At 38.0% G+C, this 27,979-nt stretch overlaps 1 protein-coding gene across 2 annotated transcripts; it reads right to left on the reverse strand.

Annotated features, from left to right (window-relative positions):
* Positions 1-37: 37 nt before the first annotated feature.
* Positions 38-27,979, reverse strand: FAS (Fas cell surface death receptor). 2 transcript variants are annotated; one of them, XM_033129687.1, is made up of 9 exons: positions 27,632-27,975; positions 14,007-14,172; positions 9,893-10,030; positions 8,716-8,824; positions 6,936-6,991; positions 6,722-6,787; positions 5,443-5,498; positions 4,226-4,250; positions 38-3,491 (listed from the first exon to the last, which is right to left on the reverse strand). In XM_033129687.1, exons 1-9 carry the CDS (start codon positions 27,659-27,661, stop codon positions 3,157-3,159), a joined length of 981 nt encoding a protein of 326 aa, XP_032985578.1. In that variant the 5' UTR covers positions 27,662-27,975; the 3' UTR covers positions 38-3,156. The 2 variants fall into 2 exon arrangements, with proteins under 2 accessions (XP_032985578.1, XP_032985579.1); XM_033129688.1 differs by lacking the exon at positions 6,722-6,787 and having other exon boundaries at positions 27,632-27,979.

Consider the following 27,979-nt stretch of genomic DNA (forward strand, 5'->3'; position numbering starts at 1 on the left):
AAAATAGCATTATACGTGAACTTGTCAGAGGTGCATGGTTTAGACAATATTAGGGTGGAATTCCTGTAGGAAATGGCATTTAAAGCCAAGATTTGAGGGATAAATTGGAAGTAGTGAGGCAAAAGGGGGGAAGAAGCAAGAAAGCAAAAACCCCGAGGCAAGGAAGAACAGCACAGCAGCTTTGAGGAACAAAAAGTGGTTTGACATGGCTTTAGCCCGGAAGAGGGGAAAGTATTGAGAAAGGATACTAGAAAGGTACATATGTCCAGGGCTCACTGGGCCTCGTCAATCAAGTATAGACTCTATTCAAGAGCAATGAGAAACCATGGAGAACTTTAAGCAAGGAGGCAACATAATGAAATTTACCATTTAGAAAGGTCATGGTGGCTGCTGTTTGCAGGATGAAATGGAGGGGAAAGAGTGAAAGAATGATTAGTTAAAAGCCTCGAACTTGGGAACACGACTATGATAGTTGACATGGAAGCAGTCCCGCTCAGGTGAATCTATGAGGGGAAGAGCCATACCACCAAGTCCAAAGACTTTCTCAACGTGCCTCCTCTCAAAGGAATGTCAAGTTCTTGCCGGAAACGCACAGTGGGCAAGGGATGTTCTCTGACTTGGTTTCACTATGCAAAGTAGGACTTCTGCTTATGGCCAGGAAGAAGAACTAGTGCCAGACTTGCCCTCCTGCTGTCTACAGTTAGAAAATGGGACATCGGTTAGCACGGACTGTGACCCTTCAGAGAAGAGAAACCAATGTGACGAGCCCTATGAGCTCTCAGACTTTCTGCCCAGAGGCACCTTCCAGACCTTGGCACAGGTGGGGACCCTAAGCATAGCCGTCATCTTGTTGAGTGTAGCAGAGGTTCAGGAGATGGAGACTGTGAGACTTTCCAGAACAGTGGACTGAAAAGATGAAAGCTATGCAGAAAAAGAGCTCCAGGAGTCTGTACAGAGGTTCTCTGGAGACTTTGGCTGAATACTGTGTGCACATAGAGAGGTAAGATGCCAAGAACCAGGCAAAAAACAACTACGGGGCAATATAAGCCGAACAATGCCCACAGTTGACATGGGACGGGACGATCTTGACTTTCCAACCAACCAGAGTGAAGAGACCTGGTTGAACAGACCCAGGAAGTGCTGGACTTTAGTAGCTGGGCTCAACCGGCCACCACAGAGTTAAGGCTGCTAAACCTGTCCTAACAAAGATACAGACCTGAACCATCTAATGCACTAGCCACTAGCTACGTGTAGCTACTGAACATTTGAAATGCGGCCAGCCCAAACTGAGATGTGCTTGTAAGTGTAATTAAAATACAAAGCAGATGTTGAAGATTTTAGTACGGAAAAAAAAAAAAAATAAACGATCTCATTAATAGTTTTTATATTGATTGCATGTTAAAATGACAACAATTTGGGAACAACGGGTTACATAAGACATATTATTAAAATTCAATTTAGAAAAAAGAGAGCTAGTCCAGCAGTCAGCAAGTAGCTAGAATAGAAAGTATGCAGGAAAGAATATTTCAAAATCTCCATTTAGCTTTCTTATGAATAAAACCTGCCCTTTGAAATATTTACTTTTTTATCCATATTTCCAGTGCCCGCATATAATCCTGTCATAATACATTCTCACATAATAAATAATAATGTGTTGTTTGGGAGGGATTTTCCTGACAGTAATGGCCTGTGAAGGGAATTATGTAGCTACTGAAAAGACTTTAAAAAGGAAATACCTCCTGAGAGACCAAGGAAGCCTTAAAGACTCATAAATAGGTAACACTTAGTAGTAGAGAAAATGAAAATAAAACAAAAAAGCCAAGGCCCCACCAACAAAGAGATAGCCAGAAATACCAAAAATATGATTTGAATTAAATATTTTTACCTATATATTTCCAAACATAAGGAAAAAAACTCTTCCATTAATGGAGGCTTTTTAGGTAGCTCTATCTACTTTGTAACTATCTTTAGCTTACATCGATATAAATATAAATATTAAAATTTATATTAATGCAAAATTTCAGAAGTGTTTAAATGTAAAAGTAGGGAAGTTGCAATGGGGAGAGAGGCTTGTTTGTCTAAGAAGCTGCAGGAAATAACAAGAGCAATTCCTAAAACCTGATGATTTCATCTTTGCTCCATTTGTAGCAAGAGAACTTTTTATGAGGAACAAGACAAAATAAGAATCGACCTTTTCAGCTTTGGTGGTAGATATAGGTTCATAATATGCCACGAAGCTACCTTATGTCAGAGCAACAAATCTCTCCAAATCAGGCTAGAAGTTTCTAAGAGCAGCAATAGTTTTTAGTGGCTCATTGTGTTTCACAGGCAGTACTTCCAGGTTTGGGGGTGTAGAGGCTTTCGAGATGTACATCAAGGAGAAAATGAAAAGGTGGCAATACTCTAGTACGACTTTCCTGATTGAAATGTTTTGAAACCTGAGAAAGTAATTGATTATTTTGATCAAGTAAAATGCCATGCAAATATAAAATATTCAAGCATTTTAATTGAGTCTGCATTTTCTGTGTGAATTCAAAATTGAAATATTTCACAATTAAATGCAATAATTGATGCAAAGATCTTTGAGGTAGAACCATTTAAACTCCTCTTTCAGAGTTATATGTAAGCTTCCCCTGAATATGCTCCTCTCAGAGTTGCAAACAAAGTTTACAAATATGGTAAAATGTCTACAATCATCGTGGAGCAAGGGAGGTAATTTACAGGTAGTCATTTTTCCAGTAATTGTGACATTGCAACAAGAGGTAATAGCATCTATTGATTCATAGATGCAGTTAGCCTGTAAATAGACCTTTGTATTCACATACATGAATTACATTCATAGCTACAGAATCATGATAAATAGTAGAGTGTGATCCCAATCTTTTGTCTTTGCAAACACTCCTATTTGTATACTTAACATGCCACTGTATTTATTCTTAATTATGTCTGTTCTTATGAAGTAGATTTCAAACATCCTTGAAGGCACAATCATGGGAAACTTATATTAGCTCCACAAATCTAATAAATGAAAAAAAGAAAAAACATATCCAATAAAAAGTCAAGCAATATTTACAGCCTCCCCCTATTAAAAACATTCAAACACTAATTCTTTCTATTGGTTGTCTATACTCAGAACTGAGTGAGTTGTTTTTCACTTTAGAACAATCTTTGGCTTTCATTTTCATTTCTGAAGTTAGTATTTTCATGTTCACTTATGTCGTTTTGAACTATATCTTGAATTTTCTCTGCAAGAGCATAAAGATTGGCTCTTCTGAGACTTTTAATCAAAGTGTCATATGCGTCTTTCTTCCCATGAAGTTGAAACCAATTACGGAGCAGCTGGACCTTCTGTTCAGCTGTGTCTTGGAGATTGTCATTTTTTATTTCATCGATTTTGGCTTCATTGATACCATTCTTCCGAACGAATTCTCTAACTTGAGTTATCGTCATTTGCTCAGCAATGTTGGTAATATATTTACTCAAGTCAATGTCTGAAAGAAAGAGAATAGTGTCTGAAAATTTATTCTTCTAAATGAAATTTCTATGCCTGCAAACGATGTTTACTTCTCCTCTTACAGTAGTTGAGTAAAACCTAGAGATCTAAAGAGCTGATAGGGAAACACGAAAACAGAAACAATCTTGAGTTCTGGACCTAACTCCTCCTATGTCCCTAGTAATTTGCTCGACGACCTCAGCAAGATACATAACATCCCTGTATCTCCTTTTTCTCTTCTATAAAAGGGTTGGAAAAGATCACTTTTAACATCCCTTATGGATCTGATGTTCAATGACCGAAAAGACAGGCATGGAGTTTATGATCATCTTATCTGAATCACAGGTCAAAGAAGAGAACTGAGTAGTATCATGAATGTTGTTACAGAATTGAAATACACCTATAACTAAATCTACAATTCAGATTAACCTCTAAGTCAGCTGAGGCAGGAGTTCTATAGTATACCTAAACGTTTATAAAGGAATATTTTCCTAAGCCTCAGAATACAGTGTCCTATTCTTACCTGATTTATTTTTAACTAGGAATTAGTTATAAATTCAAACAAACTGCATGATAAACTTGATGGTGAGCAGGAAGATGGTGATGATAAGCTCAAGGAACAGCAAGACCCTGTAATATGTCATTGAAATTAGCAACATTACTTTACTCTAAAATTGGCCTGTTGGTCCTAAGGAAGACATCTCTATTGAAGTAAAATGATAAAAGCCTTACCTGGTAAATTCATTGGGACCATTTCCTGGATAAAAAAAAAAATAAGGATGGAAATAGTTTAGTGGGTACCAGGGGATAAACGGATAGGGAGGTGGTATACAAGAGTAAAAGGGATCAACTATATGGAACTGACTCTTGGTGGTGAACACACAATGTGATATATATAGATGATGTTTTACAGAATTATACACCTGAAGCCTATGTAACTTTACTAACCATTGTCACCCCAATAAACTTTAATTAAAAAAAATAATAATAATTTTCCTAATCTAGATCCATATTTCAGTTTTGTCAATTGAAAAAAAATAATAATATGGATGGAGAAGAGAAAAATAAAAATACATTTAGAGTAGTCTAAATGTAATCTTTCAATTCTTCCTTACTACTGAAGGGAGTACAGTCAGTTGCTTGATGCATAAAACTAACTAGACTAAGCGATTAAGAAGGATTCTTTCATCGTTCAAATTTTTATTCTGAAAGAGTCCAGCCTTGCCAGAAACTAAGGAATATTGGCTTATTTTTCACATAGCCAAGGAACCTAGGGAATTCACAGAATGTGCTGAGATTATTTTTCATGTGGACTAGTGAAAACCAACAAAACAGTCATTCTAAAACTCTTTACTGTAACTATTCTTATTTTTGACATGAGAAAATGGTTTAAAATGAAATTCTTTTGTACCATCATGATTTAAAGAACCCTAACTCCCTGAGCCCTGGCCCCAAATAAGAAAGTCATTATTTATGGTGTGCATTGGTTTTTCTTCCCAGTGTATCCTTTGTTATTTGAAATGCTTCGATCCCATGTTGGAAAAAAATATGGTGAGAGCTATGATAACAAGTGGCTGGAGAAAGTTGAGCTGTGCCTTTGTAATGTGTTTTAAGAGCTACATCTGTGCCTGGGCTTGGACACTGAATCCATCTGGTAAAGGATGCCTCGCACATCCTCTGTAGGGATAACACCAACGTGGTGCTCGGAGCTTGGCCACATCCTTTTTCTAACTCACACTGAGCACACTCCTACTTAGGTCCTTTGTTAACTTCTGTTGTATGGAGCTTACTTATAAACTGGGCATCATATCTTATTTCCTTTCTGATGCCTTCTAACCCATGCACACACAAACACAATAAATGTTTGTTTAAAAAAAATAAAAGTAACAAAAAGTTCAATTACTACTTTCTCTGTTTTTAAGAAAGTGGATGCATGTTTCAACACTTACAGTATTTGAAGGTGTAAATATACGACGGCCATTTTTCCTGCACTTTCTTTTCACCACTAAAAGATCAAATAAATTTCTATCAGACTCAGGTCTCAGTCTTAGAAAGCAAGTGAAAACTAGTCTCACACGAAGAGAAGTGTGAGAACAAAGAAATTCATTGAAGTTTAGTGACCAAACACCCCAAGACACAGCATTGTCCTGATTTTGGACAATCCCACCCCATCAGGTCAAGCGTTCTAGAGATATGCCAAAATTTCATGGAAACATACAGTCACCACACACTGGCTAGCCTGAAGCTGGCTTTGACTTATTGTAGGGCATCTGCATTCCCTCTCACCAGCTTGGAGCTAGATAGCATGGCTACTGCAAGGCACAGAAGCACAGGATATGGAAAATTGACACCAACTTGCCATGGAGTGGCATTTAATGCCCAGAAATTCAAGTACATGCACTCACAAATAGCTCAAGTAGACACACTCAATGAGTATATGCTTTGAAGTCAGTATGAGATGGAAGAAAGGAATTTATAAGTCTCCAAGCACAGTGATAGTGTTCAAACATTGAGTCTGTATTTTTAGCTAAACAACCTCTAAAGGCAAGACGACCTTTTTATCTTCAGCTGAACTGGAGAAACACAGTCTTATTCCAACAGACAAGGAAAAATGGAATGTTTCAGAGTTATTGAAAGCTGCACCACCCTTTGTTTTATGAATGATTTAAAGGGGTTTTCTGGAGTAATTATGATTATACCCAATTTTGGCTTATCTGCTGACTTTATTAGGTAACCTGTGTATAAAATGTATTCTACAGTATTTTAAATTACGGTGGAGAAATAACAAAAAATCATGAAATTTAGACAAGGGTGAGGAGGCACAGAGAGGGAAGAATGTATCAAGTGTCTCCTGCAATACCTTTCCCAGGAAGGCCTTTGCTTCTTGTGTTCTCTTAGTTCAGGGGTCAATCTTGATGCTCAGTGAAGGATTACTTATGATTCTTGGTGAACTCAGCTGCTGCCTGGATGAAAACAACCTTGTTCATAGGAAGGCTGGGACTACCCACGCAGTGCCCCAAAGTGGTTGCTCCAAAGCAGTAGCTGAGGGGTGATGTCATCTATTCTTGCCACCTTTCAGGTGTGCATTTAGTGGCAGAAAGTAAAAATATAACAGAGCTACCTATCTGGTAGAATGTTTTTTATAGGTAGGAGACAGAGGGGACTTCTTTGAACAAGTACTTTCCAAGTCATTTCAATCTGCGATTTGAGCAAAAATTAAGAACTTACACAAAGATATTAGTACTGCTGGAATCAGGATCAGGACCAACAACCACAGCAATTCTTTTCTGGGTCCTGTAAATTGGACATTTTATATGAAAACAAGCAGTCTTTAAGATTAAGAAGGTACTCTCAAAAAACCGAGGGATTAGCTTTTCTTCATATTTTACTGTGGGAATGGGAGAATGGAGAGTATATTTAATAAAAAAATAATAATATTAACCTGCACATTTGGTGTTGGTGGTTGGTGTGCAGTTCTCTATGATTCCATGTTCACACCTAGAAAAAAATAGAGAGGACATTGAAAAAAACTGGTGGATTTTTTCCTTGATCATTTTCAATGACACATCATAAATCTGGGGCCATTTTATTCATCTTTCCATCTCTGACAAACACACTCCCTCAAATATTTCTAGATTAGCATCTAAAGCTGGTACAAATTCATAACAGAATTTGGATGTTAGGATGAATAAAGAATGACTATGTTTCAAAATGCCAAGAGTTAAAGAAAGGTAATAAAATATTGACAGATAAGAAAAAGGATGAAATAGACCCCCAAATAAACTTAAAATTGGTAATAAACTGTACTCTTAAAAAACTTGGAGACAATCATAAACTGCTAAAACCAACTTCAAAGCAGTCTCATAGAACAGTAAAATGGCCAGACAACAGCCATGATGCTACCTAGGGAGCCTCCTTAGAGGTTTCACCTTTTAGCATCAAGTTGTGATGAGGACACTCAAGAGGTTCCTGTGGGTTTTCTTCAGACAGCCAAACACTGACGGTCCAATTGTTTGAATTACAGCTTAGCTCCGCCCATGATCTAACTAGGTGAGTTTGAGCAAGTCACTTAACCACCATGAGTCTGTTTTCTCACCAATAACCAGGAGATAATATTATCTGCTTAAAGGGGTTATGGTGAGAAGAAAGTTAAATCAAGATTAGGAAGTATTCAGCACTACTTGTTTGATTTAAGTTTGTCTCTCTCCTCCAGTCCCTACTTAGCATCCTGGTGAGGGCTTTCTCAGATACTCGGGGCTAGAAAGACGAAGGTAGGTGAAGTGCACATACCTTAATTTTTTCCAGTAAATAAGAGACATAAGGCATCACGCCCCTACTTTTCAAGCCTATTAGGTGAACTCCCAAATGTGTCCTAAGCTGAATTACAAGTTTAAAGAGAGGCACATTAATGTAATCTTAATTATATTTACATGTATTCAAAACAATGCCTTACAAAACAAACACTATCTTTATAACACATGTTACCCAATCTGACTTTCACAGAAACGAGGCTGCTAGGACAAGTGACTATTACCTGCATCCTAGTGAGAAAGGAGACTGAAGCTCAGAGAGGTTAAGTGATCTGCTCAGACTCCCTCAGTTAATCAGCAGAAAAGCGAGATGCACGATCGGGTTTTCTATCTTTGGGTCAAATCCAAGCTCTTGAGCATGAAAGACAAGGCCCTTCATGATCCGGCTCTGGCTCCTTGTCAGTCTTTCCTACACTCCAGCGAGGTACCTTGTTCTCCAGAGTTTCTTCTGTCTCTTTGCAGCTGCTGTTTCCCTGACTGAAATGTCCTTTAAAGCCATGTACGCCTTCCTTCACGACTCAAGCCATGCGTTGTATCTTCACTGCATCTCTCAGGCAGGGTGAAAGGTCTCCTATGTAACTCATAACCCCCTAGACACACACACATCTCTTCTGATGCTTGCCACATGGTGTTGACAAAATAACCACGCCTTTTTTGACTCTGCCTCTAGCCTGAGAGCGCTGATGCCAGTCTTGCTCATACTGTTAGTTTAAACAGCCAGCGGTGTCAAGCACACAGGACGTATTCAATACATGTTTGGAGACTGGATGTCTGAGTGAACAAATGGTTATCTAGTGGTTTAAAGGCAAAGTAAGACTAGAACCCAAATTCTTGACTCTCAGCCTGTGTTGCTTCTCCCTAGGAAAACATTGTCTCTCAAGGTGTTTTAATGAGAAAAAGATTAAAACGTACCTCATGCAAGGGTTACAGTGTTCGCATGGAGGGCTGTCACAAAAAAAGTTTGATTTACATCTGCACTGGGTATTCTGGGTCTTGGTACAGTTTTTTTCCACTTCGAAGCCTAGAAAAGCAATGTGCAGACTATTAGTTACAGCAGCTAGTTATAAATGGACTATGAAAATAATGGGAAGGAGCTGTTTAGAATTTGAGATCCACTGCTCTTTATCAGCAGCCGCACCAACACGCCTTTAGCAACACAACTAGTGTTTAAATGCAAAACAGGCAACTCTAAGTTGAAATGGTTGAAATCATTTAGCAGAGTTTTCAGGGGACAGACAATCTAGCAACCAAGGCAACCCCACCTTTGCTTAAATGGCTCCCCTGCTCCTAGAGTCTAACACCTGGCTACTAGTGTGGCTTGTGGACCAGCAGCATCAACATCACCTGGGAACGTGTTAGAAATGCAGATCGTCAGGGCCTACCCTGGACCTCGTCAATCAGACCAATGTCAAAGCCCTCACTTAGAGATTCTGATTTAATTGCTCCTAGGTGGAACCTGAACGTTAGCATTTTTCATTGTTCCACATGTGATTCTAATGTGCAGCCACGGTTGAGAAACATTGCTTTCGAGCCTGAATAGGGAGAAGGAAAAGCTTATATCAGAGATTTCTTGATGTCAAACAAAACTGGGAGTACTTTGGTTATATTTTCATCTGGGCCTTCCAAATAGGTTGGGATATCCATGAAAATTCAGGGCCCCAATTGGAATACTCAGGACAAACCAGATCCCCAAAGAAGGTGAAGCATTCCATCCACCTCTCGAGATCCTTTGTCCTTGGATCTGAAGGTTTCTGAGCTCTTTCTGGCCATGAACAAGAGCCATTATGCAAGCATAAATCAAGGCAGAAAAAAATTCTGCAGTTTTGATTGGAGCTGATGAACGCGGTTCATAGGGTTCATAGTTAGTTAGTCTCCTACCTCTGGGAAAATTGCCTACACGTGACCCATAAATGTCTAGACCAGCGATTAGTTCATTAGCTGGTGTTGCTTCACCCCAGTCAGCCCCATCCTGTCCCTTTCTGTATGCCAGTATAGCACCTCAGTAGGCCCCAATTTCAAATTGTATTGTAAATGGTTCTACAGGGAGTACCATGATTGGTCTCTTTCAATTGTCTTTTAAGACACTTACCGTGTCCTTCATCACAATGTGAACATCTTCTGCATTCAGAAGAATAATGTTCGCTGTCTGTGTACTCCTCCCCTTCCGTGCAGGGCTCGCAGACTAGTTTACCCCCCTCAGTTGTGCAGTCAGTAGCTTTCCGTGTGCCTGCCAAGTTAAAAATGGAGCAAGTGTTTGAACAAAAGGTGGTCATACAACAGCATGGGACCTATACAGGGATGGCAATAAAACACTGCTAAAACAGGGAGGATTCGGCTAATGATCTATGAAAACAATAGGGGAGAAGATTATTGGAAAAATCATGTCAAGAGACAGAAAGTTTCCCGAGACAAAATCTAAGAAAGTGACTGAAGGAATAGGTCTACAGAAATAGGATGATTAACAATAGGAAGACGTGAAAGAAAACAAAAGAAGCTAGAATGACCAAATGCACTGGAAAAAATGCCTTTACCAACTTCTTGGGGGAGAGGGAAGAAGCTGGTAGCTATATATTCATGGTGGAGATGGCTACCACTAGCCACTGAGATGACCTAAAGAATTCACCTTGTTCTGGCTTCTTATTTTATTTTCCAAAGTCCACAGATCCTAAGAGATAGTATAGTATAAGGAAAAGAACATTTGAAGTTCTAATGACCTCGGTCAAATCTTTAGTAGCCCCATGATCTTTAACAAAATGCTTAATCTCTCCAGGCTTACATTTCTTCACCCATAGGATGGAGATAATACTTCTCTTGCATTGCTACCAGAACTGCACAGGACCTGCCTCATAAGCACTCACAGTCCCTTTTCCCTCCTCTTTATTTCTATTCCTTTACCACTAAGGGTCAGAGTACATTTTGATGGGCAGGCATGAACATATTTATTTAAAAAATTTATTACCAGGTTTCTTAATATGCACAATTTTAAAACATATTCACAGTTGCTTTCATTTACTTTAAAAATAAAGTGAGTCATGATATTGCTATTAGTAGACATTATACAACAATGTCTTCTCCTGGAAAATTCCTTTATTTAACAAGTATTTATTAAATGCCTATTGTGTGCCAGGAATTTTCTAGGAGCTGGAGGTATTGCAGGGAATAAGACTTCAAGGACTTCATATTCTCAGGATGGAAGCAGGGCAACACCCACACAAACAAATGCATGATGTCAAGTGGTGATAAGTGCTTTGGGACACAATAGATTAGGGCATAGGGACAGAGAGTGAAGAAGAAAGAGAAAATATAAAAGGAAATCTAAGAAAAAAGCATGATTAGTCACTCTAATTGTTAATGGTATAACTAATTAAGAATAGGCAAAGTCTAATCTGCCTCACTCGCATGTACAGCAAAAAATAATTTGTGCTGTCTTTCCTAGGTACGTGACCTTCTTAATAACCTCGGAGGATTCTTTTTGATAAAACAAAATACTTATTACATAATCAAATGTATTTAAACATATATGATATTTTAGTAATCAAAGACAATATTCCATCAATAGAAAAAAATAAGCAACCCATGGAAACCTAGAATCTAATTCAAATACAGTGTGCATTATGGCTCTATAACATTGTGGCAAGATTTAAATAAAACCAAGCCAAAGTACAATTTTATTTGCTTGCCAGTGGCCTTATCCTGGTTTCTAAACGAATTGGCCTCTTTAATGAAATATCTGGCAGAACGTGCCTCGTACAATGCCTGCAGCATGACAGGGATACAAGAAATCACAGGTTCTTTTGTTCTTCCAGCATACACAACCAAACTTTATCAAAATATAAAGAATGAGCGGTTATTTTCATGAAAATGAAAGATTTTAAAATACGTTTTTTTTTGAGTATCATAGTACTATGCTCATTGTAGAAAATTTGGAAAAGGCAGGAAAGTATAAATAGCACCTATACATCAAGTACTCATTGTTGTCATTTTGTTATTATTCATTGTTATCATTCAGGTGTACTCTTATGCATACCAATATGCACATATATACATGTGAGTATATGTATATGTAATAAGTACAGGTGTTTGTATATATGATACATGCAGTACATTGTAAAATTGTTCTTATTGGATATAGTGATGTGGTAAGGACTTTTTTGGTCAGTTAATCAAAAACGTCAGTTTACATAGCAAATAGCTGAAAAAATACTATAACTATTTTATTTCAATTTATGAAGTATAGCTATATAATTAGTTGCCAATCTTGTAATGTAGAACCAAGTTATTAGAATTCCAGATTCTTTCTCACTTCAGTCACATCCAAAATACATCACCTTTCCCCCTTCCCTTTCTTTCTCTCTCCCACACACACACCTTTCCTTCCTCCCTCCCTCCCTCCCTCCTTCTTTCCTTTTTGATGGAAAGAGAACTTAAAGACACCAATAACATGTATGAAAGGCTTTCAAGATTTTTGTGATTTTCCCATTGATTTTGCCCTCATCTAATTCATCAACTCAATTTAGAAACTCACGTTTACTGAAATTCTCCAAAGCATTCAAACTAGTTTTCACAGAAATAAAATCTGTCTTTTCTCTGTATCCATGTACCATGGATTATATAATATATCATAACACCAATAAGAATAAACAGATTTGGAAGCCGTTTGAATACTGATAAGCCTAAAATTTAACAAGAGGGAAAAGACGTGGAAAGTGTTCAGCATTTGTTGGGCGCCATCCAGGCTATTTTAGAGATGGAGCAGAGAGAATCAATTAATTCAGCTAGCAGATCAGTTAGTAATCCCATAAGGGAATTTTTGTACATTGAGGATTATACTGGAAATATATCAGAAAACAAGACTTTGATTGAACATAATATTCCAGCCTTTGAGTACTCCGAAATTTACCTAATTCCACATCATTGGGTATCATAATGAAATGTCACATGTACAGTAGTTTCCTTTATTTTGACTATTTTCTTAAGACATTTTCCTATGAATTGATTACTGTATCAGTAGGTAAAAACATTTTCAAGTTTTTGACCCACATATCCAAATTTCTTTCTTAAAAAGAAATAGCGGTATATGAAAGTTCTTATCTCACAAACTCACAGGACTGAGATTGCTCCTTAAATGACTGTAAAATGAAGCAAAACAAAAAAAGCAAACAGACAAAATCCTTGACAGTTTGATATGTAAAGCATATCATCTTTGTTTTAATTTACATTTTAGGTTTGAAAAATATGAGTAAAGATCTGAATCCACAGGACAAATTGATTGTGTTTAGCAAGTTATAAAAAGTCAGAAAGCCATTCTTTATTCCTATTTGGAGAAGAGTAAGTGTAAATGGGCTGAAGTATAAAAGGGTTGGATTATAAGGAAGATTTTTCCATAAGGGTTATTAAAACCTGGACAGAAGGCCAAGGGAGAATGGCAGAATCTTTTCATAAACAGGACTCAATGTCTGTTTAGCAGCTTGAGTGCTGAGAACTTGGGAGGTGGACCATGAAACCCTCCTCCAATCCAATCCTTTATGGTTCTAGTAATCTATTGCATACACCCATGTGTTGTTTTCCTTTATCTTCCTGTCTTACTTCACAATGCAGCAGAAAGAGATTCAGATCTGTACAAAACAGTAGTCAGCTTACTCCATGTTGAAAAAAACTTTGCACAATCACATTTTGCTTAGGTTCCTACTCGAAGGATTTCCGATCTGAAACTGGTTTGCATTTCAAAATACTGATTTTAAAAAAACTGTTGGTTTTTGTCTGTTATTTTTCTAGCTCAGCTAGTTATTAAGCTGCAAAATGCAAATGTATTTTGCAGGCTTCTGTGCCTCTGATTGAGGGGAAGTACTGAGAGACTTGCTTTCAGAGTGCCTCATTTATTATGACATAGTCTAATCAGTTCTGATGTGATAAGCTATAATATCCACAAATGAATCTTCTTTTGTTACTGAAAAATGGAACTAATAGATAAATCCTCTCATTTTCATCGGTATATATCATTTGTAAATTATATTCATTTATGCCCACATCAAACAAGTGTGATAAACTGGTCTTGGAAAAATAATTTCATAGTTTTTTTCCGCCCTCATTAATGCTACTATGCAGGACAACCAAACACTGTAAAACTATTTCCTTCATTGTTACTACACGCTACTCCTCACCCTGATTTTCACTCTAATTGCTGGATGGATTGTGTAACATACCAGGAGGACAGGGCTGACAGCAGAATTCGCCCTCAAGGTGTTGGCCTTTCGGGCACTCAGATTCCCTTTTAGTAATGTTCTTATGCAATTTCAACACCTCAGGGCTGACAGCAGTCACTTGGGCGTTGTCACCGTTAGACAATAGTCTAGCAATAAAGGTAAGTATCTGCAAAAGAAAAGCATGAAGAAAATGTTATTGACTTCTGAACTAAGCTACTTGGTAAGCAAGGATAAGCTGCCCGAAACGACTCTATTTGCCACAGTGCACAGGGAAAAATCAATGTGGGGCTCCACCCTCCTGCCCACTCATCTCTAAAAAAGGAGCAGACCAATTGAATGACAGTCCAGATCTTGGATTCTCCAAACTACCCCAGAAACAGCAACATGGATGGTAGGAGCCAGGGCTCTAGGCTCAGAAGCGAACACTGGCTCCCATTTACTACCCCCATGACTGTGGATAAAGTCACTTAAATTCTGAGTCTTCCTTTCTTTATCTATAAGGTAGAAATAATCTCCTCTCCACAGGTTTGTTGTGATAATCAAATGGTATAATGCACTGAAAGATCTTAGTTCAATTCAAGGCTCATAATAAATAGATGCCCAGTATGTGGTATTATTAATTATTATTATTATCATAAAGTTCCAGTGAGGGGCAACTTAATGGAATAGGAAAAAAACACGACATTTCAAAACAACAGCGTGTTCTATTTCTTCCCTTCTTATAGGTAGCCATAGCAGCAACAGTTTTGATGAATCCTTCCTGGTTATCCAATCATACAATAAATCCAATAAGATTTCCCTCACCTTTACTCAGAAAAAATGAACTTCACTTAATAGAGAACCAATCTTTAATCTATTTTTGGTTCCTTACTTCTGGAGATAAAAGCACATAAGTCTAAGTGACATTGTGTTAAATTTATTTTAGTCAGTTATAGACAAGAGTTCCTTAGAAAAATGAGCACCTCAAAATGTTTGAAAGCATTTGGGGTAATTTCTAGTTGATTCTTTTCTCGAGTTTCCTAGTATTTAATTTTTGTCTCTAGTGCTCAAGGGAGTAGCACATATTACATTTATGGATTGTTACCTTAGTGCTATTTCTGAAAACCTGTGCATATACTCCACTTTCTGAAGCTGTCCAAAAGAAATGTACTTTCTAATTCACTTTGTTTTTATTTTGAAGTTTTTTATTGAAAATCAAAATCCACGGTCCAAAATACATTCAGAATTTGAGAAATGTGAAACCCGGAACAGAGAAGAGACACAAATATCGTGGCCGAGACACTCAGATACCAGCACCAACCTCATGTCATTTTACTCACACCTGCTTCACGGAGTTGGATTTCTGAAAACATTTCTTATTTAGCTCAGCATCAAAGAATTATATCAAGAATTTAAAAAGAAAGATGGTTCTGAGGAGCATGCTGTGACTATTACATGATGAGATGTAAGCAGTGCTACATATAGCTTGTATTTTTTAAAAATTTTGCATTAACTCAAGATTGCAGTATGCAAAGATTTAACCCAAACCTTCCTGGCAGAAACGGGGGCATATTGACTGTGACAAGGCAGGAAACCCACAAAGAACTAAATGATCAAAAATGTTTTACAGAAAACATTTTGAAAAGGCCAGAAAATAAGTTAAATCAAAGCTTTGAAATAGGGATAAATGAAGGCAAATGATAACCAAATGGAAAAAAAATGAGGAAGAAGAATAATTGTAAATCTCTGTCATAACAGAGATTTAAAAGGCAGAGAAACCTCCATTGCTTATTCTGCTGGGAATAATATTAGCTACTCCATTAAGCAATTAATTAATTGAACAAATACTTTGTTAAGTACCAATTTAAAAGTTAAGTACTATGTGACAAACAGATGCCTTAGAATAGAGCCACAAACATAAAGACTCTGCATTTGCAGACTTTATATGTAAGTGAAATGCATTAGTTAGGGCTCTCCATAGAAACAGGACCAATATAGCATGTGTGTGTGTGTGTGTGTGTGTGTGTGTGTGTGTGTGTGTGTGAAGAGAGAAAGAGAGATTGATTTTAAAGAATTGGCTCATGCAACAGTGGAGGCTTGGCAAGTGCAAAATCAGATGGGGTAGGCATGCAAGCTGGGGAGTCACTCAAAAGTTACAGTTCTAATCCAAGGGCAGTCTGGAGGCAGAATTCCTTGGGGGAAGAAGGAATTCCTTCTTCAGTTGTTCTATTAATGCCTTTACTGATTTGATGAGGCCCACCCCACATTACGGAGAGTAATCTACTTTACTCAAGTCTACCAATTTAAATGTTAATCTTATAAAAAAACAAAACACTTCACAGAAACATCCAGAATAATGTTCTGGGCACCATGGTCCAGTCACATTGATACATAAAATTAGCATCACATAGGGGGAGATGATAAATAAACAAAGAAATATGCAATATGTCAGAGAGGGTAAGTGCTATTTACAGAAATAAAGCAAGTTTGAAGTCATGGAGAGTATGAGGGGTGGGGCACTGCTGTTGTAGAAAGAATGATCTGGAAAGGCCATTTGGGCAGTGACCTGATGGAAGTACAGGTGGTAGCTATGTGAATGAATATCCGGGAAGGCCTTCCCAGACAGGTCACACCTAGAGGAACTTGGCTTGGCCAAGTGTGAAAGTATCTAAAGTCAGCAAAAACATCATTAGCAGCTTGCTATTAACATAAATAGAGATTAATGTCTCCTGAACCACACAGGTAATTAAGATTTTAACGGTGGATGCCATTGTGGGATCATATGGCCAACCATAACCATACATGCTGTGATCTCCTAGAATCCTGGTATTTGTTCAGCTTCTAAGACAGATTTTCAAATGGAGCTCCTTGAGTTTTTCAGTATCTACAGGATTTTCTGCAAATCAGAAAATTTGCTTCTCTCTCTCCTTCTGAATCATTCATGAAAAAAATGTTAAGGAAGAGCAACAGTTCCTACAGGGTCATTTGCCCATTTCCTCATGACATTTGCCTGGCCTTTTACAAAGCTCATTCACATATATCACTTTGTGGAAGTTACAGTAAACCTTTGCATGAGAATTAATACTATCTTATTTTATAGTTGAGGAAGTTGGTCAGAGTATATGAACTGATTTGTCCAAGAACCCACAATTAGGAGTAGCTAAGGGAGGACTTGGTACTTTTGTCCCAAACCTGGGTTCTGTTTCAGATTGGTAAATTAATTTACTAATTACTTTTCCTACATTTAGGTACGCAAACAACTCAGTTTGTTTTCAGACAATGGTTGGCAAGAAGCCTGAGTGTTAGTTATACAATGGACCTTCAAAGCCAATGCATGTTGGGGGTGGTGTGTGTGTATGTGTCTGTATATGTGTGGGTGGATCTGCTAGGAATTCTCTAAAAACCAGAAGTCATCCCCAAGCCCTCTAGTCTGAGAAAACTGTAGCAGGACCTTCGAGGCTGGGCTTCTGGCTGGCAAGAAGGCAGAACAGCCCAGCCTTGGTCTGTAGCTTGAGAAAAAGCAGAGCTTCCCTCCAACCAGTGTGTATGCTAATCATCTGAGAACAGCCATGGTGCTCACTGAGTGTAGTCTCTTGCAGGGGTGGGGATCTGAAATGCACAAATAATTAGGAACCGGAAATCCTCCTACATTAGAATCTTTGCATTTGCTCCATTTGAAACACTCAGAAACAGGGCTACGTGAGAGTTTGTCCCTTGTATGAGATGATGAGAAACAGAGAGAACAATTGAATATTCATTAATTCTTTGCATCATGATAAATCACTTTTCATAGCCAACCAGGTTACTAAATAGAAGACATGCAGCAGGCATGGCCAGACCTAGAAATAGATGACCACCCCCCCACTTTCCAGGAACTGTACACACTCAAGATCTAACATGGCAGTTACAAATAAAGTAACATCTCAGTGATTGAATTAAACAACTACTGGGAAAACAGGAAACTCCCATTTAGGATTATTCCAAAAAATCAGTGAAGCAATTGGCTGCGAGAGATGAGCTAGGATTTGAAAAAGAAGTGGGAAAAAAAAAATCACCTATATTCTGTTCTTAGTGAAATTCAAAGCAAACAGGAAAATGAATTTTAAAAGCAGTGGTGGGGGAGGGGCCCAGCAGCCCTTCAGATGGCAAGAAGGAGCAAACAGATGCCTGGAACGGTGAGATTTTTCACTACTGAGCACAGCCTGCAAACTGACTGCAAAGGTTCACTCTGACTACAAGCTCTACAGTAATCATGGGGAAGAGGGTTTTATTTCTAACCAAAGCCCAGAAAGGAGTTTATTCAATACAGCCATTGTGCTCAGATATGGCAGAAAAATGCTCTGTTGATCAGGGAGTATCATGGGGATACAGACGGTTCAGTCCTAGAAGGTCAGGGATTAAGAAAACAGAAAGAAGGAGAATAAAAGGAGGGCATTTCAAGAAAAAAATGTTTCAGCAGGACATTATTTTTAACACAACAAAATATTAACAGTATTTATATCTGGTTGGCAAAACTATGAGTGACATTTTTATTTATTTATATTTTTGCTTAACTCATCTCTTTTTTCCTACAACGGATACGTGTTAGTTGTGTAATACAAAAATCAAAAGGGACAACTTTAGAGGTAGCAAGACTGTGTTAAACCTAAATTTATTGATTTATCTATCATTTGTGCTATTCTTTTTCAATAAGATTAGAAAATCTGGATAACAGTAGTGAATCTATAATAGCAACCTAGTAATTGGAAGGTGGAAAATATTCTAAATCTTTGAATTATTAGCATTTACTCCTTTGTATACATTTTCTATCTTTTGCTCTTCTCGGTTTCTGTAGTAGTCCTATAATTTTACTAAATCAAACATTATAAACAGTCACCTTTAGTTGTATGTATTTTCTTAAACTAGTGGTATCAGGGTGATTTTATTTCCCTTTGGTCAACTGAGACGAAGTATATCACCAGTCATAATGGCAGAGTTGTTTGATGATGAGGGAATTTTGTTTTATTTTTAAAGTAAAACTGTATGAAGAGATGTGTCACACTAAATGAACTTAATTTATGTAACTGAAAGCTTGGTTATATGTCCCCACAAACTGGTAACTATAGTTCGCAGTGGTCTCCCTGATTAAATCTTGGTTTATTTTCTTAAGGAATATTTAAAAGAGAAAGATGCCTTATGCAGCACACCTTGATAGATTCTTACGGAGAGAATGCAACGCTTGAATTTCTGAGCTGTCAGTGAGATGATTAAACACAAAAACAAATAAAAAGTATCTCATAATTTAGCATCTCACTGTGCTAGTGAACTATGAATAAATAGATCTAGTTCTCAGGATAATGTCGATTGGTACACATCTAGAGAGTGCATGGACTGACTTTCTTGTATGGCTAATAAACTGACTAAAAAAATGAATAAGGCAGTACAGTTGTCCCCCTTTATGTGAGGGGGTAAGTTGCAAGACCCCCAGTGGATGCCTAAAACTGAGAGTAGTACAGAACCCTATATAAACTCTGCTTTTTCCTATATATACATACCTACGCTAAAGTTTAATTTCTAAATTAGGCATAGTAAGAAATTAACAATAACTAATAGTAAAATAAAACAATTATAAAAATATACTGTAATAAAAATCATATGAATGTGGTCTCTCTCAGAATATTTTGTTGTACTGGTCTCACCCTTTTTCTGTGATGATGTGAGATGATACAATGTCTGTGTGATGGGATGAAGTAAGATGAATGATGTGGACATTTTGACATATCATTTGGCTACTTCTGTGCTTTGGGGGCATTATTAAGTAAAATAACGGTTACTTGACAGTCTATCGGAAAATCAAGATGACTACCAAGTGACTAACAGGAAGGTAGCATATGCTGGCCAAAGGGATGATTCATGTCCTGGGTGAATTGGAATGGGATGGTACAAGATTTCATCACACTATCCAGAACAGCATTCAATTTAAAACTTATGTATTGTTTATTTCTGGAATTTTCCATTTAATATTTTTGGACCGTGGCTGGCTGCGGTAACTGAAACTGAAGAAAACAGGGACTACTGTATTGTTTAGTCACCCGTAGAGACCACTCTGGAGTGGGGGGAAGACATTCATTTATACCGTCTTCCTGAAAATAAGACCTACCCGGACAATCAGCTCTCATGCATAGTTTGGAGCAAAAATTAATATAAAACCGGGTATTATATTACATTATACTATATTATACCCAGTCTTGTAGTAAAATATAGTAAATAGTAGTAAAATATAGTGTCATAGTAAAATAAGACTGGGTCTTATATTAATTTTTGCTCCAAAAGACACATTAGAGCTGATTGTTCGGCTAGGTCTTATTTTAGGGGAAACAGGGTATGTATAAGTTCTAGAAAGTTTATTTTAAAAGATCAGGAATATCATTTTGTAATTTAACCCAGTGTTTTTAAAACTGTACCTTATAATACAAGAGTAATATTTATCCCAATATACAAGTATAATAAAATAAAACACTGAGTTAAATAATCATTTTAAAATGCATGTTAATAGAGTGATTTAAAAGTTAGATATCTCAAATTGAAAGTGGATATTTTTAACCCCTCGCTCTGAATTTCAAACAGATTAATGAGAAGAGATGGATTATGGGGTTCTAGGGAAGATTCCTCATTCCCTCCACCATGCAAATCCTCTCTCAGATTTCATCTAAGAGGTAACAAAAGGCAATGGGGCACTTGGGAGAATGGTAGAAACAGAAAGTGAGAAATTTTTTTTAGTGTTGACACCAGCAGCCTCCAGCTAATTCCTAAGATCAGATAACCTGAAATTTGGTATCTCATTGTATTTAAAATTTTAAAGCAGAAAAAGCTTTAGGGATGACCCAACCCCAGCACCTTATCTGACAGAGGAAGCTATGCCCCAAACTGGTAGAGTGACTTGTCCACGGCACACTGCTAACTCAATAGATTCAGGGCTCTCTGATGAGCTGAATCTTCTCTCCCACACCTCCAAATTCTTAAGTTGAAGTCCTAACCCCCAGTACCCCAGAAAGTCACCATGTTTAGATGAGGTCTTTAAAGAGGTAATTCAGATAAATGTCCATAGGGTATGTCCTAGCTCAATATGGCTAGTGTCCCTATAAGAAAGAAGAGGAAATTTGATCACAGACACAAAGGGAAGATAGTGTGAAGACGACATAGGGAGAAGGCCTTTTACGAGACGAGAGAGGCTTGGAACAGATCCTTCCCTCATGGCCCTTAGAAGATCCAACCTTGCCAAAACTTGACTGCAGACTTCCAGCCCCCAGAACTGTGAGAAAATTAATTTCTGTTGTTTAAGCCACCCAGTCTGTGGTATTTTGTTACAGCAGCCCTAGGAAATGAATACAAGGACCAAAGTACAGCCTTTTGATTCCCTCAGATTCTAGATTTGAAGGTACATATGCACTTGGGATCTCTCATAACTGAGTACAAGGATTTCTCACCTTGCACGATCGCTGAGTTTAAATAGACTAGAGGTTTCAAATGGTTCTTAGAACTGGAATCATCAGGGCCTGACAGGAACCTGAACTGTTTCTTTCCAGCCTTACAGGCCCCACTACGTGGGTTGAAACTTCACTGTCATCTGTTGCCGAGGACACAAATGGAGCAAGCCATTAAATTCAACTAATTCTGCTCGCTTGCTTTTTAGACTTTTAGTTGCTTATCAACACTCAAGGAAAATAAAATGCTAAAAAGACCACTAATTGTTCACCATTTCTAATTATATAATGCATCTCTAATATATTTGTGTAAAAAAATAAGGAAATAGTAATGACATTCTATAGTAGGTACATTATTGAAAAAACAAATAAAAATGAATAAAATATTCTACATGAAAGAGATCAGTGAAGATTTCATTCTTTCTTATTTTTTCTTATTCCAGTAATGTCTTCTTTTTTTCTCAAATTTAGTTTCTGGGAAGACCAGGAAAGAGACAGTTGAGGCAGTGGGAGGAAGTGACTGGATAGACACCTGACTGATCAAGCAATACATAAAACGAGGGAATCTAGAAATTTCCATGTGGAATTAGATTTTGAGTTTAGTGCTAGCATTCGAAAAATAGTTCTCAAAACCCTGACAGCTATCAGAATCAGGTAGTGTGGCAGTAAAACAAAAAATGCTTAAGTTGTACCACAGACCTAAAGAATCAGAATCTCTGAGAATGAGGCTCTCTTTGTGATTGTCTTTAACAAGTACCCCAGTTATTTTGATGCTCTCCACAGTTGGAGAACAACTGGGCTAGAGAAAGCAAAATCGGTGGTTAGCAAGCTACCACATTTAAATGTGAGAAGATAAAAAAAAAAGAGCTTTATAAACTAAAAGCATCTGTGTTTTGCACTTGCAAATCAGAATTTGATTTTTCATGGTGAAATAATGATCCTTCCAAAAGTACGCCGGAAAAGAAGTCATCTTTGGTGGAGGAAATGGATAATGGGAGGACTACGAAATCCTAAATCAGAATCCTCATGCCCACAGGAGCCACAGTGGTAACAGGTGTAAAACATTCAGGTGGAATAGAAAACTTAGAGTAGGAGGGACTTGTCGAAGTGGCAAGGTCTTCCTGGAAGAAAGGGGCAGCCATCTTGGTCAGGGAAGTGGTGGCCATGTGGCATGTGGGCCCAGATCTTCCGTTTTTTAAGAGAAAACAAAATCCTCCAACATTTAAATGGTGGCACCTAATGTTAAAAATACATATATACACATACATACATATGTGTCAATACCATACAGGCCAAACAAAACAGTCTGCCCTGTGTTTTAAATTTTTGGAAATTAGGCTTAAATTCTACACTCATGTGAAAAAACAGTCTACTAAGATCAGGGAAACTTTTGTGAGGATGACTAACAACAAAAGCTCAATTTTCAGCAAAGGGCAAGAGCTTTAACCTACCTGCACTAAGTTGATTCTCCATCTCATCCTCTCTCTCTCTCTCTCTCTCTCTCTCTCTCTCTCTCTCTCTCTCACATCTTTGCCCTCAAAAATCAAAAGTATTGATGTTTCTCATATCTTATATTTTTATGGCCTCCCAGAACACAGAGGTTCTATGTTCTGGGTTGTAATGTTATAATGCTGCATAAGTTGACTAAAGGACAGCCTGTCCTTAATGAATCCAATGCCAAGTTGATTGTAATTTTGCCAGTTTATCCCAGTTCGCAGCTTTACAAAACCTACAGTGATCTTGCTTGCCTTGCAGGACTGAGTATATCTGCCAGTTGAATTTGTAGTAAGATTTGCTAATTTACAAGATTGTTTTGCTCAAAATTCATAACTTCATACTAAATTCACGATCATCCCCACTTAGTGGAACTCGTACCAGTTGTCCGATATAGCTGTGATTGCTGTTTCTAAAGGCCCACAGGCAGGAGCTGGCTTGGTTACACAAAAGTTCACTCCAAATCAAGAAGGGAGCTGTGATCCAAGGGGAGAACTAGTTCATTTCCTTTCGGGGAAGGTGAAGTTCCCAATCTACAATGATCCACTTCGTTCTAATTTGGGCTTCACTACTTGTACTCTCACTTCAAAGAAAATAAGGTAGGCCAGTAAATTGAATTATTTGTTCCTGTTTAAGACTGAATCAAAGATACTTAATTGGTGTTAGGAATCCAACTAGACAAAAAGCTAAAGACACTTCATTTTTCTTTTTAAAGCAAGGGTCTTCCAGGAAATGAAAATAACTTATTATGTAGTTAAATATTGTTTTTGCACATTTGTGAATAGATGCACACACATAGCAAAAACAATACAATTCATACATATATACATACATACATATGTACTATATACTATATGTATCAATGCCATGTGGGCTAACCAAAACACAGACTGGGGCAGTGTGGGCCCAATTTTGAAAATCAGGCCTAAATCCATAGACACTTATGTAAAAAAACAGTCTACTAGGATTAAAAAAGTTTTTGTAAGGCATTTACAATGGTTCTACAATAATTTTTTGGCAGTAAGATATATACATTTTTAAATATCTATAAGGTATTGGTAAATATATATATGTATATATATATATATTCTAGTATATTTAAGAAATGTTTCCTTTATAATAATAAATTACAATAAGTAGTTAATAAAAAAATAATAAATGGTAGAAATTATAGTAATCCAAGTTCATTTAATAAATGCCTTCTCTACAATGCATCCAAAAAATATATAGGATAAAAATTATGTGGAAAGAAAAAGATTTGTGTATACATAAAGTGACAAAAGGTAGACTATACATAGCACTGAATAAATATGTAATTATGTGTATGTGTAGACAAGGCTAGGAGGCTACAAGTAAAATAAAAAATGATTGTATTAGGTGGCAAAATAATGAGACTTTATTTTTTTTAAGAATTACTTTTTGTTTCCCATCAATGATCAATTTGTCTATATTTACTTATTTCAAAAGAAGAAGAGATGGAGTCACTGTTCTAAATTTGGTTTAACTTGCTTCTTATTATGTGGATCAAGTTTTAAATTATGCCCTTTTGTTATTTTTCACCATAAGTAAATAGTCCTTACTTCCTATTACAAAACATGTGCTCATTAAGGGACTTTTGGGACCCAAGACAATTTATGAAAAGGTATTTAACTCATAAGGGGTTTTCAAGTGGGGGATTCCCTTACTCAGGTTTTTTATCATTTCTTAGAAAACAGTTATTCTCTCCAACTGGCAGTTGTGGTATAGTGATATGGCTTCCCTAAAGCGTCCTAGTAGCCTTCAGAGAGATTCTTTTAAAATACTGACTCTTTCACTATAAAAACTATTTCGAAGGAAATTGCTTGGCTAGTGTCCCAAAGAGATTTACTAAGAAAAAGCATCTAAATATTGGTTCTGTTTCTCTATTTACCTTTTCCTATCTCTAAACTCAGTGCAAGAGATTAAACTTCTTTTTCTAAATTAATCTCATTAAGGGTGGTAATTATATTTCAGGGATGTCAAAATAGATGACTTTTCATTCATCTCTTCTAATTATAGCTAGTAGTGGGGGCCCTGAGGGTCTCATATATTAATTTTATTTTTGCTTTGCAATCATGCCTTCATTTATAAATGTTTATTTTTCCATCCTGGTTGTTAATGTTTTAAATTACATTTCATAATTTTATTTTACTTATAAAAATTTTCATGTGCTTTGTTATATAAGTGAAACCTGTTAAAAATGAAAATAAATAGAAACACATTGAAACCCATTTTATGTTTCTTAGGTTTCTTTTTCAAATGCCCTCTCTTTTTCCTCAACTATATTTTGACACAACTGCTTCAAGAAATGGAGCAGAAACTGGCTAACTAGTAATTGCCTAACCTAAATAGTACAAGACAAAATCTGTAAAGGCCATGTGCTATTAAAAAAGAAAGAAGAAGCAATGCCCATAGCTATTTCTCACACATATTTTTAAAGTTAGTTTGACTCTTCCTGTCTCCTTCAGACACTTGTGAATTGTTTTGACGTTTCAACTTATTTGACAAAACAACTTTAATTGTTTTGATGTTTCAACTACAACTTATTTATTGTAGTTGCCACGGAAACAACACCCAGAAATCAGGGAAGAGAAAACTCCAAGATGGTAAAAGGAAGGGAAGAGAAGCAGAGCATAAATGCAAGCATTTTCTGAAGACACACAAGGTGACATACAGTGTGGAAACGCCTTCAAGAAAAGAGGCGTGATATTGGGCAAGTGGTGGGTGCAAGGCAGGATTCTGTGTAACTAAATTTAAGAGTCACGTTAGAGGGGAGAAATGGAGAATATACCAGAAAATGTAAACAATGATTATCTAGGTGATAGGGTTATGTCAGACTTTTACCTTCTTATACTCATCTGCATTTATAAATTTTATTTAATAAATCTTAATTTCCTAGACCATATATCATATATAAATATAACAAATTATGTTTAATTTATAATATTATAAATATTTCATATTCATATATAAATGTATGTGTATATATGAATGTGTCTGTATGCATGTGCATGCATTCTTTCAGAAAAACAAAGTTTCCTTTGTGCCTTAAATATACATCTCTGGTAAAGATGGTATAGTATAAAAGTTAAATAAGCATAGCTCTGGGCTTTGATAATTTTGCTACACATATTAGTATTGCTGTCCCACGAACTAAGATTTTCAAAGTGAGTAACACTGGAATAATGTAGTAGTTAACGATGAGGAAGAGAAGAGTGAGGTCTGAGGTTATATAAATGGTTTCCCAATTTTGAATCTTAAATTTTCTCTGAGGAAGTTTTTAAAGGAGCCCAAACATTTCATATTATTTCTGAAGGGACCAGGGAGAATTTTTCTTTTTTTTTCCAATCAAGGTGATGCCAGTCATTACTGGTTTTTTTCCTTCCCGTTGTTGATGTAGTCTGGATATCCAGTGCAATCAGCAAACTACTGGGCTTTGGAATTAGATCTAAATTACATCCCAGAGCTACTTACTAGCTGTCTGATCTCGGTTGAATTACTTAATTACTTCCAGAATCCCATTTCGCCATCTGTAAAATGGAGATGAGGACATCTTTCTCACCACACAGCTTCCATGAGAATTGACTGAGATCACATTTATAAACAGCCCTATCACAGTGCCTGGAACTTTGGTGGGGCCCAATAAAATAAGAATCCATTGGCTTTCAGAGGCATCGCAACTCAAATGACGTTCTTGAGGCCAAATCTGTTGGATTAGCCATCATCAAGCTGGTTTTTCTGAAACAGGGACTCTCCAAACGAGGTGGTTGCTGCTGCTCAAGCTTCTAGGCCAAGTGCACCAGGGCGCGTGCGCTGTGAAAGCGGTGCCACCTCCTCCACCGGGAGGCGGAGGTGCCCGCGGGCCCCGGAATTCAGAAACTATCGTAGGAGTGCAAACTAAGAAAGATTCCAAGGAGAAAAATGAAGGGCAGGAAGAAAAGGAGAAAAAAAACCCCAGCAAAACAAACAAACTGAGACTGTGATTTATAGTTTTTAAGGAGAGGTATTCCCGGAAAGGAAAAAAAAAAAGTTTCTTTTGCTAAGTCGTGACAACAAGGTAAACAAGCCTCCCGAGGCGCATTCAGCACCAAGCTAACTTTTCCCGAGAAACAAACAGTGCGGTCCGAAGCTTCAGGTTTAACCGCTGTCGCGGGCTGATTTATTCCCTACTTTTGAGAACTGCGGGAAAATGTGCAATAGTAATTCCAGCGAGCGCGCACTACCCGGCGCGCACACACCCACAGCCCAGCAGCGGACCTTTGGATTGACTTGTAAGGACTTGTCCAGAAGATTCCTTCCTCTCTCTGGCCCGGCTGTCGTCCCTCCAGCGACCCCAAACCTTCCAGGTCCCTGTCCACACCTCTCTCGGCGTGGCTCACAGCCACCCCCAGAGAGCACCGGGAGCGGCTCGATCTGCCAGGCAGGGTGGGAATTCCGAATCAAGCCTCAAGAAAAGCGAGTTGCCCGGTTTCCTGAGTCCCCGCCCGGAGGTAAAGTCCTAGCAGCCCGGAGGGGCCATTCTGTCCAATGACCGCAGCTCCGCCCGCCGCGTGCAGCGACCCAAGCGCGGGCATCCCCCGGCCGCCACCTCCCGGGGCGGGCGCCGCCGGCCCCACAGCGCCCGCCCCGGGTCGGCCCGGAGGAGCCCCATTCAGGCAGGAAGGGACTCACCAGAGCCAAGAGAATCCCGATCCTGGACATGGCTGGGGCGCAATCCTCCGAAGTGAAAGAGCCTCTCAAACTTCCAGCAGAATAGGGCTGCCACCCCGGGAGGAGTGACAGGCCCCTCCCGAGCCTGGATGGGTGTTTCTCACCAGGGCCCGCCCCAGGCGCTCACGCAAAGTGGCTTTCAAACTTCTTTCCTCTCCGTCCAGAAGTGTCTCTGAGCACCTGTGTGTGGCTCCTCTGAATCCCCAGAGGAGATTTAAAGATACGCCCCGGGGCCGGTTGGGAGGGGAGGAAGCCGGGGAACGCCGGGGTTGGGGAGGGCGGCTTTGATTCAGCTACTCGGCCTGCGAG

This window comes from Rhinolophus ferrumequinum, chromosome 16 (assembly GCF_004115265.2).
Source record: "Rhinolophus ferrumequinum isolate MPI-CBG mRhiFer1 chromosome 16, mRhiFer1_v1.p, whole genome shotgun sequence".
NCBI lineage: Eukaryota > Metazoa > Chordata > Mammalia > Chiroptera > Rhinolophidae > Rhinolophus > Rhinolophus ferrumequinum.